This window comes from Myiozetetes cayanensis, unplaced genomic scaffold (assembly GCF_022539395.1).
Source record: "Myiozetetes cayanensis isolate MyiCay16 unplaced genomic scaffold, myiCay2020 scf1, whole genome shotgun sequence".
Classification (NCBI taxonomy): domain Eukaryota; kingdom Metazoa; phylum Chordata; class Aves; order Passeriformes; family Tyrannidae; genus Myiozetetes; species Myiozetetes cayanensis.
In genome coordinates this window covers 19,420,669-19,433,120 of record NW_026086604.1, presented here as the reverse complement: position 1 = coordinate 19,433,120, position 12,452 = coordinate 19,420,669, and the positions used below count along the sequence as shown (strand labels likewise).

Below are 12,452 nucleotides of genomic sequence, written 5' to 3'. Positions count from 1 at the left end.
CTAAAAGTCTCACGAGGTGAATAATCAGCCTGAAAAACATTGCATTCCTCTCAATCTCATGGAGATTTTTGACACTGTCTTTACAGAGTCATATCAGCTTCTGTTTCTTCCTGGCTTGCAAATGAGATAGCCCAGCAAGTGAAACTTGTGTGCTCTGTTTTTATTAAACTGAAAGTGTTATTCTTGTCTCTCTGCTCAGTATTCTTAAGATGGCTTTTGAGTCCATACAGTGAAAAAATGTATCCTTAGAAAAAGGTTTCCATCTCTTATTTGAACTCTTATTTTAAGAGACTGTAGCCAAATATGTCCTGTTTCAGCAAGGGGAACAAACACAAACCTTCCAGCTGGTCTGCAGCTATTTTTGAGTAGACTGGGCTATTTAGATTATAGGTAAACATATGGGAGACATGAAAAGCCCGAGACATGAATTTAAGAGGAACTGTGGCAAGGTCTGTCAAGAGGGCAGGCTATGAAGCATCTTCCCACAGTACTTTGCAGATGTGCTGTGCCTGATAAGTGTAACAGTATCCCATGGACATTCTCTCTTTAGGCTCCTACCACTGTCAGTCCACCGCTAAAGTCCTTCAAGTTATATGAACCTCCACACTGTACAGTTGGCTTCTTGTGGGTGTCTAGGCAGGGCTTTTTGGAGGGATGCTCCTGGGCAGATGTGGTGAGTCAGCACTGGGCTATGCCTACATGGTTAACAGCACTACGGTCAACGGAGCTTAAGAGAATGCAGGTGCTCTGCCATCCAGCACATCACTTTGCAAAGAAAACGGGCTTCAAAGACCTGTTATGGACCATTCACGTTCATCTCCTTGGCAGCTGGCCAGTCACTAGGGCTCCTGTGGGGCATCTTAACCAGTAGTCCTGCTGTTTCAGCGCTGCTGCTGCTACCACTGTTACCTCAAGCTCCTTATTGCAACGCTGAGCAAGAGTGCAATGCCTGCATTGCATTAGTTTAGGCCAGAGCATTGGAAGGGAAATGCAAAGAACCATCTGCCTAACAGTGAAAATCACTGAGAGAGGGCTCTCAAAGCGTAAAGAAAAGCAGACTGAAAAAGAAGAAAAGTGTGCCTTCCCCTATATTATTTAAGATACAGTAATCCCACAGTAACAGGGACAGTATTTATCTTTGAAACGAAGACTTTTAGTTTGATGGTGTCTCTTTTAGCATTCATTTTGATGTATTGTCTTATGCAAAAATCCAATGAAAACATAATCCTGCTCTATCGATATGCAAATTTATGCTAGATAAGGGATTTGTAATGGGTTCCTTTGAGACATATATCAGAGTTACAACAGAGTTCTGGTTTTCACTATCAGATTGTGACAGCTGAGGGCCCCCAGGAAGACATGTGATACAGAATCCTGTCATTCCATATTAAAAAATAATCATCTTTCATAAATGAAAGTGATAGTTGTTTGCTGGCTTTTTGTATCTAATCACTCTACATCAAAGAAACCTCTCAACAAAGCAGGAAAATATGCTCATCTACTTCAGTTTTCAGATATCAGCTGAACACGGTTCCAGAGACTATACAACAAATCCTACCCCACTGGGAGGAGCTGTGGGTGACCAGTGCAATACAGGGAGATCAATGCATCCAAAAAAACCTGAAAGAAGAGAACAGGGTGAGATCTACAAGCACATTGCCTCATGGGAAGCTCCATCACAGAAAGGTCAGCTTTCCTGACTGGAAAACTGCTGATGTTCCACGGTACAGAAATAACTGTTGCTCAGGCTAATTAGGCTGTTCACTTCCATAATTGCTTTTTGGGTGATCCTTCAAAACTGAATGCCTTAAAATGAGAGAAAGCATCATGTGGTTGAGTTTCAGGTTCAGTCTGAGAGGAGGAGAGAACCAAACCTCCCAAGAAGTGCCGAGGAAGGGCTGGAGTGCCAGGCTGAGGGTTGTGCACAGCCAAAGTGCTGCTTGGGGTTGGATATGTACATTAACAGAACGTCACCCTAGGCTGATCCCTAAGCTGCAGTTTTGTTTGATGGCTGTAAAGGACAATGCTACAATTTGGTACCAACATGAATATGAAGAGAAGGCAGAGCATTTCAGCCTCTAAACATGCCGGCAAGCAGATCTGGGATAAATGGAAAAAGCTGCTGGCTTTGCCTGTCCTTGTTTGGCTCACTACAGAAAATCCAGCCACCAATGTTTTCATTAAATTTGACATGAACAAATTTGTGGCCTTTTTGTCCCTGTTTGTAAATCTCCTGGCCTGGGGTGTCTGTGCTGCCTCTCAGCTCACTGCCTTCCCGGGCTCCCTGACAGCAGTGAGGGGTCCTGCAGCACCTGGGGTCTCTTCCTCCTGAGGAGCAGGTGGTCACTTGGGTTTGGCTCTTTGTGTTTGCTATGTGCTATGTTAGTTCTTTCGGGATTCTTTTTGTTTTCTCATGAGGAGAAATACAGCTAGAAAAACAATAATTGACAGGCTGTTTATCCTGCCTGGGGGAGAGGAAGATTTGTAAGGAACAGAGAATCGTCTAATGCAAATATTCCATGGGGTTTGTCATGGCACAGAGACAGGGAGGTCTCTGGATCTGAAAGCAGTTCTGCTCCTCAGCTCAGACACAGGAACACAAAACAGACTAAGTGAAAGACAACAAAGCAACCCCAGATTTGCAGCTGAGCTTTGTGTCTGGTCTTGCTGAAGCAGTGCAAGTGCTGGTATTGGCCACTGTTCGGAGGGCGTGAGAAGAGCCCTGGTAGACACACAGGAGTACCACGTGTTAGGCTGACTCCCTACATGCAGCTTGCCACCACAGCCTGAAATTTGTGTGCATTCCTTTCCCTTGATTTCCAGCACAAATATAAGTCTGAATAATACAGTACATTGTTAGCACATCAAAATTTCCAGGGAAAGGAAAGGATCTTGATAACAGACTTTTTTTTTTTTTTTTTTTTTTATTTAACAGTGCTGCATTATACAGATTCAAGCTGTGTAAATACACTACAATATCAAAAATGTTTAAAATGTTTCAGTAGAGTAATGTGCCTCAAGGGCAAAAACAAGTTAGAGAAAGCCAAAGTGAAGTCGAACTCCTACTAACATCACAAGAAAACACAACCAATGGGGCTGTGTGTGGAATCATCATCTACTCAGATAAGATTTATCTGTACTGGCAACCTATTATGAAGACAGCTAGTATGATTTTAAGTACACAGACCTCACTGGAATTAAACAGATAGACATCTTTAAAATATGTGAGCTGATTCTTCATAATAACATGAAGTAAACATCAGTAACAAATCAAAGCACATGTTTCTTATTGTGGAGGAAGCCTGCCTTCCTTACAAAGACACGGCCCGGTTGTTCTAATATACCTACTTTGTTCAACTGTAATTAATCATAGTTAATTGAGGGTGATTTCCCAGAGGAAAGAATCACATTTATCAGCAGGTTAGTTGCTGTGTTCCAGCCCAACAGACATGCCCAACAGAAATGCAGCTTGTTGCTCAGGAAAAACTTGCAGCGGGTATCAAATGCTGTAGTTTGAATTGTGACACGATCTTTGCCAAATAAAATAGCATTTTGTATCCAAGCAGCTACACAAGATCATAAACCAATACTGCCATTTTTTAATTCAGTGTCTCATTGCAACATTTCTTCACAATTTGCTGGGGAGGAGAGCAGCCAAGGGGTGTCTCTGAGCAGCACATACCTGCACGATTTCCAGCATCTCTGACTTACTGATGTAGCCGTTCCCATCAAGGTCGTACATACTGAATGCCCACTTCAGCTTCTGCTCCAGTTTACCTCTCGACGTTACGCTCAAGGCTATGATGAATTCTCTGAAATCTATTGTTCCGTCTCCGTTGGCGTCAAAAGTACGGAACACATGTTCCGCAAACTTAGAAGCGTCCCCATAAGGGAAAAAGTTTCCATATATTTTTTTAAACTCCTCCATAGATAAATGTCCGCTTGGACAGTCTCTCAAAAAGCCTTTGTACCACTCCTGGATCTCATGTTCTGTAAAGTCTGTACTTTCTAGCAAATCTTGCATGACTTCAGGGCGTAGTTTGCTGTTTTGCTTTCCCATATTGGAGTTAAAATATTACCTGCAGAGCAAAAACAAATGCATATGAATTATTATTAATGCTGACTAGCTTGGAGGCTGTAGATAGGATGCTGTATTCTGAATTTTCTGATGACAGTTCACTCTTGGGAATCATTTGAAACTTTGGACAATGTCTACCACTACAGATATACTCTGAAAAATCAACAAGCCTAATTTACATGTTGATTACATAGTCTTGACAGTTTGGAGAACTTTGATTACATTGAAATTTTGCCATCCTACTTTGACGTTGAAAGCACAAGGATGTTGCAAGGTACAGCTGACCAGTAGCTGGATGTTGCAGCACACCCTCCATCCCAGTCACCCAACTGTGTCGAGGACCTGGACTAATGAGATACATTTTTTTTGTACCTCTGGTGGAAGAAACCAGGCAGGTACAAAGGGCTATATTCCCTTGGTCTTGCTTCAAAATGGGATCAAGGTGCAACTGCAATGTGTGCTGAAACCAGGAGCTCCAAAGCCCTTCTAGATATATCTTTATAGTCAGAATCAAACAGAGCAACCCAGAAACTGCTTCTGTTATTTGGCATGGACCAGTTCCCATTTTACTTCAAAATGAAGATAAAATCTGAAGAGATTTTCTCAGTGGTGGATTCACCTACCTCAAACTATTACTGTGTTTTTTAATTTTCCTAGTAACCAAAAACTGGATCTAAGCAATAGTAAACCAGGTGGTCACAGCTGTTTGAAGATGTCTCTTAAAAAAAAAAAAAAAAAAAAAAAAAGAGGAAGAAAAAGTACCCAGATAACAAAATTGGAAATTCGTTTCCCTTAAATTAACCATTAAGAAGAATTATTGGATACAGGTTCTGTCAAATCATCTTAATTATATCTCATTTAAGGCAAGTTGCTACATATCATATTGTACAGAAGATTCACTAATGACTAATGCCTTTGGGTTTTAAGTTTTGGAGCAGGAGTATGTTGGCTCCAAAAGGCAACATCAGTGTCACTGGAAGCTTACCATTATACCTGATTTGTGGAAAGCCATTCTCTACCAACAGAAACCTGCTTGAGAATTTGTCATGCAAACAACAGTCACAACTAAGATCTGATATATGGATAACTTAAGTAGAATTGCAAAATAATTTAAACAGGACTTTCACACTGTTGTCAGAATGAAGTCTCTGGGCCAGAAATGTATTTATGAACAATGACTGGAGAGGTTATTGAGCATTCAATAAAATGTCCTTTCTAAACCAAGGTTTAAATCACTTTTAGAAATTGAAGAAGAATACAGTATTGATACATGTCACAAGCAGCTACTGAGAAATGTACCAGCATTTGAAGCTAATCGACTGTTTGGCACTGGGAAGATGAAATTGAGGCTAATTTTTTTTTGTGATGAGAAGCTCCCCTTCTCCTGAAGGAATTTGAACTCACCAAAGCAGCTAGAGAGTTGACTCCTTCATTTGCTGTGTTCTTGGACCAGAATGACCAAAAAGCTTTATTTCTCAAGGGGAAAACTATGGGATCCATCCTAGATCCACCTGTGCCTCCACAAGTTCCACTGATGGCTGTCTGGTAACTAGATATCTAGTCTGGGAACTAGCTGTCCTGTCTAAACTCATTGCCTACACAGTTCATGGAGAATAGACTCCCCTGTTTACAGAGAGGAGGCTGGAAAGGGTGACAAGTCCTGCCTGACGGGAGCTTCTTCATCTCCTCACCATTTCAGGTCAGGAAATGACTTCCTTGATCCAAACAATATCTTTTCCTCCAAAGTGTCTCCAAAACACCTGAAAAGTGGAAGATACCACATCAAAGGTAATTTTTTTCTGCTGCCTGTCCTCCTTTTATGCTGATCAAAACACACCACTGTAGAGTTTTTAAGTAATCTAAGCTCTTAATGTCCTGAAAATAGCATATAGTCCCTGTTTTATAGGCGCAGTCCAACAGCTGCCGAGGCAGCTGAAGGTTGCGTGGCCTTCTGCGGGTGTTGGACGGGGCCCACAATAAACAACCTGGGAATTAGCTGAGCGAACAGATTACACTAGGGCAGCCAGAGGGCTTTATGTCAGGCAAAACAAAACTGTCAGGGTCTGCCAGTGGGATGGAAAAGCAACTGGACAAGTGAAGTGGCTAGGCTTAGTTTAGAGTGGCACCAGTTTAACACAAAAACCCCCAGTATAATCCCCAGAGTAGGTGGCAGCTGCCCACAGCCCCAGTCGGCAGCTCTTCTGCAGCCCCAAGGGCAGCGCAATTTCCAGACCACTAGAGTAGGGAGGGAAGACTCCTGACAAAGGTGCAAGCCAGCTCTGGTAGGAGTGAGCTGGCATTAGCCATATAATTCCCTCCTGCTTTTTAATGACTTGAACATTTGAAAATGGAAAACTCTACTTGCACATTTCCAGTCCAGAGTCTTCTCAAAAATAAAATAGTGAGGTAAGCTGCAGGCACTGTCCTTCAAGAGGTGGCAAATAAGATTGTGTTTCAGTCCAAAATATAACACCTTCAAAGCCACACAAGGTTGTAGGTGCAGCATATTTTTACCAAATAATAAAAAATACAGAAGAGCAGAATGCACTGCCTTGCAGAACATCACAACCAGAAAAATGTGTGTTCTCCAGGCAGAAAAGGAGAGCTAACAACTCGTGACTTGCCACCCGCGGTTGAAATCCACAGCCACTGTGATGCCAGATGATGCAGTCAACACCAGTAGCATTATTTCTGAGTCCACTTGTGATGAATTGGTATCGTGTTCTTTGCCCTCTAGATCATTCCTTATTAATAGGTGGTATTCTAGGAACCGTCAAAATGGGATTTATTGTGCCCATTCTACCAACAACAGATCAAAATGCTTTTGCAGTCCAAGTACAGAAAATCCTTGAAGGCACTTGAAGATCCTTATAATTTCTTCATAGACTGCTGCCTTACTCTTCAGGATAGATTAGGTTATGGGCAGAGTGCAGGGAGCTAAGGGAATGTCAGCTAACAATAACAGCAATAAATGCACAGAATAAAATTGAACATGATTTTAGGCATTTTTTTCCCACTTTTTCACCTCTGTAGATCTATCAAATTTCTAATACAGGACTAAATGTTAAAAATACAGCAAGTAAATAGTGAAGAGCAATCACAATGGCAAAGTAGAATATTGACAATACTGAGAAATGGCTGTTGTAGGTATAAAAACCTGGCAAATTAGGCATTTAATAATTATGTTTAACTGCATCTCTACAGTTTCTTCCTCTGATACAATGGTGTTAGACAAAATATGAATGACTTGCTAGATATAACAACACATTAAAATATTAAGGTCCTGATTCTTAAGGCAATATTGTTTGGTAAAAAGAATGTAATGTGTTTATGGTTTGAAAGGTTGATTCCATTTCAGCCAACAACTACATAAGATCAGTAACTAAAGCATAACTGCTGTGCAGTTGCTATGGAAAGAATCCCTATTCACTGATTGTTGTAGGTAATGTCATAGGCAATGCTCCTTAAAGGAAACACTTAGAGCTTGTTCTACTCAGGTCTAGATGCGGCGTTTTTGAGACTGAAGACACAGCTGTTGGACAGACAACAGGCCTGAGACAATTCAGCATAAATAGCCACTGACACTGCACTGACTGGCCTTCCCTGCAGGGCAGTATGTTGTGTGCAGGCAGGGCAGTGATGCTCTTAGAGCCTTCTCCTCAGACAGGGAGGACTGACTGGACAGAAAGGCAATGAACATCTATTCCATCATGTGTCTCTTTGTCAGCAGCTTGCTGCTGCTCACAGAGTTGTTACCCCAATCTGAAACCCCAGGGTAAGACAAATGTATTGTCTGCTTCAGCAACATCCTCACAGGAGCTGGGAAGCTGCAGCAGCCACAAGCACGCAGCTTTGGAATTGCTACATGAATGCAATGCAAGAATCTAAATGCACTTCTTTAAAAGAAATAAATTTTTTTTGTTGAAGGTTCGCTATAATAAGCAAGTTCCAGCAACACAACTCTAACAGTGCTTTTGCCCTTCAGACTTGACACCCATCATATAAAAGAAAACACTATGTATTCTTTTTCTTGATTGAGCTCAGCCTGCCAAAGATAACAAGACATCTTAATTTTCATTTAGGCTTAAATCTGAGGGGAAGTCTACTGCTGAGAAAAAGTATAATGAGAAAGGGGCTTTTGTTCAGGGAAGCATACTCTAAAAATGGAAAATTTAGGTTATTGGGTACTTCATAGCTAAGAGGGTACAAAGCACCTGAAAGGTGTGAATAATCAGTTTGAAGACAAGTCCTGCCTGATCTATTTCCAGTGGGAATAGCAAGGCGAATCACACCATAAGCTTGGATGCAGACACCAACTCTATAAATGAAAGCAGAAAACTTTTCAGAAATAAGCAATGAAACTTCCTTATTGTGATTTTTGTCTTCAGAAACTGTTCTTTCTTGGTTACTAACACACACAGTTTGACCTGTTTCCAAAAAATAATCTACTTATGGGTGCAATGCTGTCTTTAATATTTCTAACACATAATTTGAGAATTTTCCTGAGACTAGCAGCTGTGGGATTTCAATCTTTGCCAAGCAGCTGTACAAGTTCCTGATGACTGCTGGAATGAACTAAAGGCCAGGCAGGACAACAGCATCACTCTGACCCAGCTCTGCTACCTGGCAATGGTGAGAGAGCAGCGCTCCAGCATGAGTCAGTCCCTCGTGGCAATGCCTAATGACTTGTCTATGGTACAAGTGCGACTCTCCGCTCACCATCACTGTTGTATTTTTTCCTCCAGAGTAATGGTTGATTGTTACTGAAAACTTGGATGCGTGACAAGTGGACTCAGGTACATCATCTACCTCTCAAGCTGTCTACAGACCTGCACACAGCAGGGATCTCACCTTCTTTCATGTTCTACCCACCAGCAGTCATCTCCTGTCACTACCAGCTTCACAGCACAGCATAGAGGGCTCCTGCAAACTAAATTGTCCTGCCACCACTTTCTGCCTCTCCTACCAGTTCTTTCTCTGCCTGTCACTGTGCAACTCCACTCTGTCACAAGCTCAAAGAAGGGGTGCTGCTCTGTCCTGGTTGATCAAACATTGGTTTGACTCTTACCCTGCAATAAGTGGGGGGATGTCAGGGGAGACTCAGAGCATCTCAAAGCACAGGACTTTGCCTGGGGATGTGTCCCCAGGGATTCCAGGCCAAAATTTTGCCCTGTTATCAACACTTCACAGCATCAGAACTACCCTCTTCCTTCTCCTCTGCCAGCTGCTATCATTGCTTGACAAAGCTTCAGATACCAAATACCAGTTCACCAATTATAGCATGTGGCAGTCTCTGCGAACTCTCGTTATTTGTGATCCAGTGTATGTACAATTCCAAATGCATCTCTTGTTCATCTATGTCTGTGCCCTTAAAAAATAGAAGTTATGTGCATTTACAAAAGCCAAGGCCTTGGTGAACACATTTTGGTATAAAAACCAAATTTCTTTCATAAGGTCACTTATTCCTTTGGGCTGTAATACTGTTAACTCCTGTACAAGCTTTGTAATGAGATAGTTCAAAGCAACAGCTATCTCAAATGATACATTCTCTTCCCATCTGTGTATGCTGTTTCCCTGTGGCTGGAACACCGATGTTGCCGTGGTCTGGTCCCAAATGCAAACCCAGCAGTAAATGTGGGCAAAGCACCGTCTGTCATCATTGAGCTCTTCAGCAAGGCTTAGGCAGGGACATGGGTCTGGTGATCTCTGATGTGCTCCAGCACCAGGAAACTCTGTGACCATTCCCTGAGCTCCTGAAGAGCAGGTTGGCAGAGCACTGCTCTTTCGCATTGCTCTCGTTTGGCCCTTCTGGTGCTCACAACCCCAGAGCCACCTCCAGCGCTGCTCTCCACTGTCCCACTGGAAATTCCAGTGCCAGTGCAGACCCCACTAGTGGAACATAGTGCTTTTGGTTACAGCATAGTGTTTTCTGATTACAGCAGCAGTGCTGGGAAGAATAACTTCTCCAGTTTTAGCTTCCTGCCAGGAAGCGTAAATGCTACCTGATCAAGAGATTTTATTTTTTTATTCTCCATTCCACAGAAACTACCCCACAAGCTCTTGGAAGCAGCCACTTTGTTTCCCCCTGGCCATTTCTGGTTTGTTTTCACACGTTCATCTGAGTAACCAGTGTGGAGATGCTTGCCAAGAAAGGCTTTTACTTAATTTTTTTTTAACAGCATCTTGGAACATATTTTTGAAAGAAAACCAAACTTATTAAAAATCACAGAGGGACTTAGCAAAAAAATAACTATATGCAGAATAAAATTTTGAGCCTTGCCACCCTCCACTTATCTGTTTATATTGGCAAACAGCAAACACCAGATAAAATTCATGAGCAAGATTCATTAAAAAAATCTAACATTGTCTTATTAATATTCAGAAGGAGCAGCAGTAAACAGATTTGCAGTGCAGTATAACAAGTACCCAAATACTTCTGGCTACAACTGTAGCTGACATCAAAGAACAGGAATGAAGACTAATGCAGAAATTAAGATGAAAAAACGCAAGGAAAAGGTGTGGATGGGATCATAATTCAGTATTTATGCTTTATTTATCAACAGAAGGAACAGGGGACACACGTGCCATCCGGATGCCCATTGGTACTTCATAACCTGTTCATCACAATAAATTTCACTCATTTTGTACTAGGATCTTTGTCTGATTTTTTTCACTGCTGTTACTGTGTTGTTTAGCGACACCTTCCTGCTCCTCCAGCCCCCTTATTGGGGATCCTTTTCCTACCAAAGGTGGCTCTAATTGCTCCTTTGACAGTATTTGTTCTGTGCTTTCCTGCTACCTTGGAGAAACTCAAGACAAAAATTAAAAGCAAAACCTTTACAGGTCTGAGTTTCGGTTGAGGTGGGCAGTCCAAGCAGAAGAAGCAGGAGCAGCTGCACAGAGTTCATGTGTTTTAAACTTGGAGGCGCTTATGGATATTGAACATCAAAAGCCCAGGCTCTTCTCCCCCTAGATTTGCTCTGGCAGAGAAACGCTACAGCTGTTCGACATTGTCTCTTATTGTTCTTCATCATAATTCCTTTTTGCATTTCAGCAATGAGGGCTGATACAGGGGTGAAGGAGGGGGAAGCAGCAGAAAAGGCAGTGCCGCATCAATAAATGTTACCATGTTACTACTGTGGTCTTCAGTATCTATGTCTTAACTAGATAATAGCCTAGTGCTTATCAGGTTACTCTCAGCACAGCCCATGGTCTCAGCTAGAACTGTTTTGAAACCAATAAGCAGAGTTTTAGCCTCGAGCAGTGAAAGGGTTGATGCCTTCCCATCCCCTCACTTCTGCATCACCTTCAGCATCATTGGGGCTTCCAGAAAAGCTCTCTTGTTTCTGAAGCGTTTCCTGTAAGGCTGAGTGTGTGCTAGGAAAAGAATGACTAGGCATGAGTATTTCTAGTATTGGGAGCTGGGGAAAAGAGCATGTTCCTTAAATTTGTGCAGTGCGGCAGATTGTGCGGTGACTCCTCTCACATTCATGGTTAGTAACTCTTTCCGTCTTAAAGCCCCGCATTTAGGGCTAGGAGACTGTTTGTGAAGCTGCTCCTGAATGAACTTTGGTGCACATCTATCCATCAGAGAGGAGTGTCTGTATTTGCTCATGTCTGTTCGCTCCACCTCCACTCATCAGATTTTGACTGCATGGGGAAATCAGGTCTGTCCTTAACCTATTGGCAATCAGGTACTTGCTGCTGCTGTGCCAACAGCCTGGCTGTCCCTCAACCCAGGGGAGATGGAGCTCTCTTACTTAAGCACAGATCTCTACTGCTTCAGACAGAGCTCACCTAAGCATTTTTAGGAAGGTTTGCAGCTCAGTTAAGGTGTAACCTCAGGCCAGGGTAGGCAAGCAATGAAGACACTCAGAAAAGGGACTGCTTGGAGTTACATGCAAAGCAATCAGTGTTCCCAAATTCTACAGTGACCCTCCAAGGTGTAAGTGGGTGTAAATGTGTGCTACCCTATGCATACAGTGGGGAATCTGGCAGTTCAACCTTTCTTAGTGTCCCAGACTTTGTCTGGAGTGTTTTGGGAAGTGATGCCACCACTCTATGAGCGGTGTGAAAAATGGTGCAGTAAGAGTCAGACAGCCATTCCCCATGACCAGTAAAGACTTCACCCACCCAGAACAGCTTGAAAGTAACTTTTTCCTCCTCCATGAGAAATGGGAAAATAAAAACGAGAAACTAGACAAAAGAAGAACTCTTATAGTTATGTTTAAGCCTACTTCTCACACTCACAAAAGGTCTCACTATTTAATTTCATTTCTTCCCAATTCTTTTAGAGCTCACAAAAATAAAAACCATGCCACTGTTCACCCACTTTTTCGGTTCATAGTCATTCATTTGTGAAGTTGAGAAGCAA

At 42.3% G+C, this 12,452-nt stretch overlaps 1 protein-coding gene across 1 annotated transcript in view; it reads right to left on the bottom strand.

The window, feature by feature from the left end:
- Positions 1-12,452, bottom strand: part of NCALD (neurocalcin delta) — a 57,899-nt gene that overhangs the window by 12,874 nt on the left and 32,573 nt on the right. The window contains exon 2 of the mRNA XM_050327048.1: positions 3,683-4,079. Coding sequence (XP_050183005.1) covers positions 3,683-4,060 — 378 coding nt within the window. The 5' untranslated portion in view covers positions 4,061-4,079. The remainder of the gene's footprint in view (positions 1-3,682; positions 4,080-12,452) is intronic.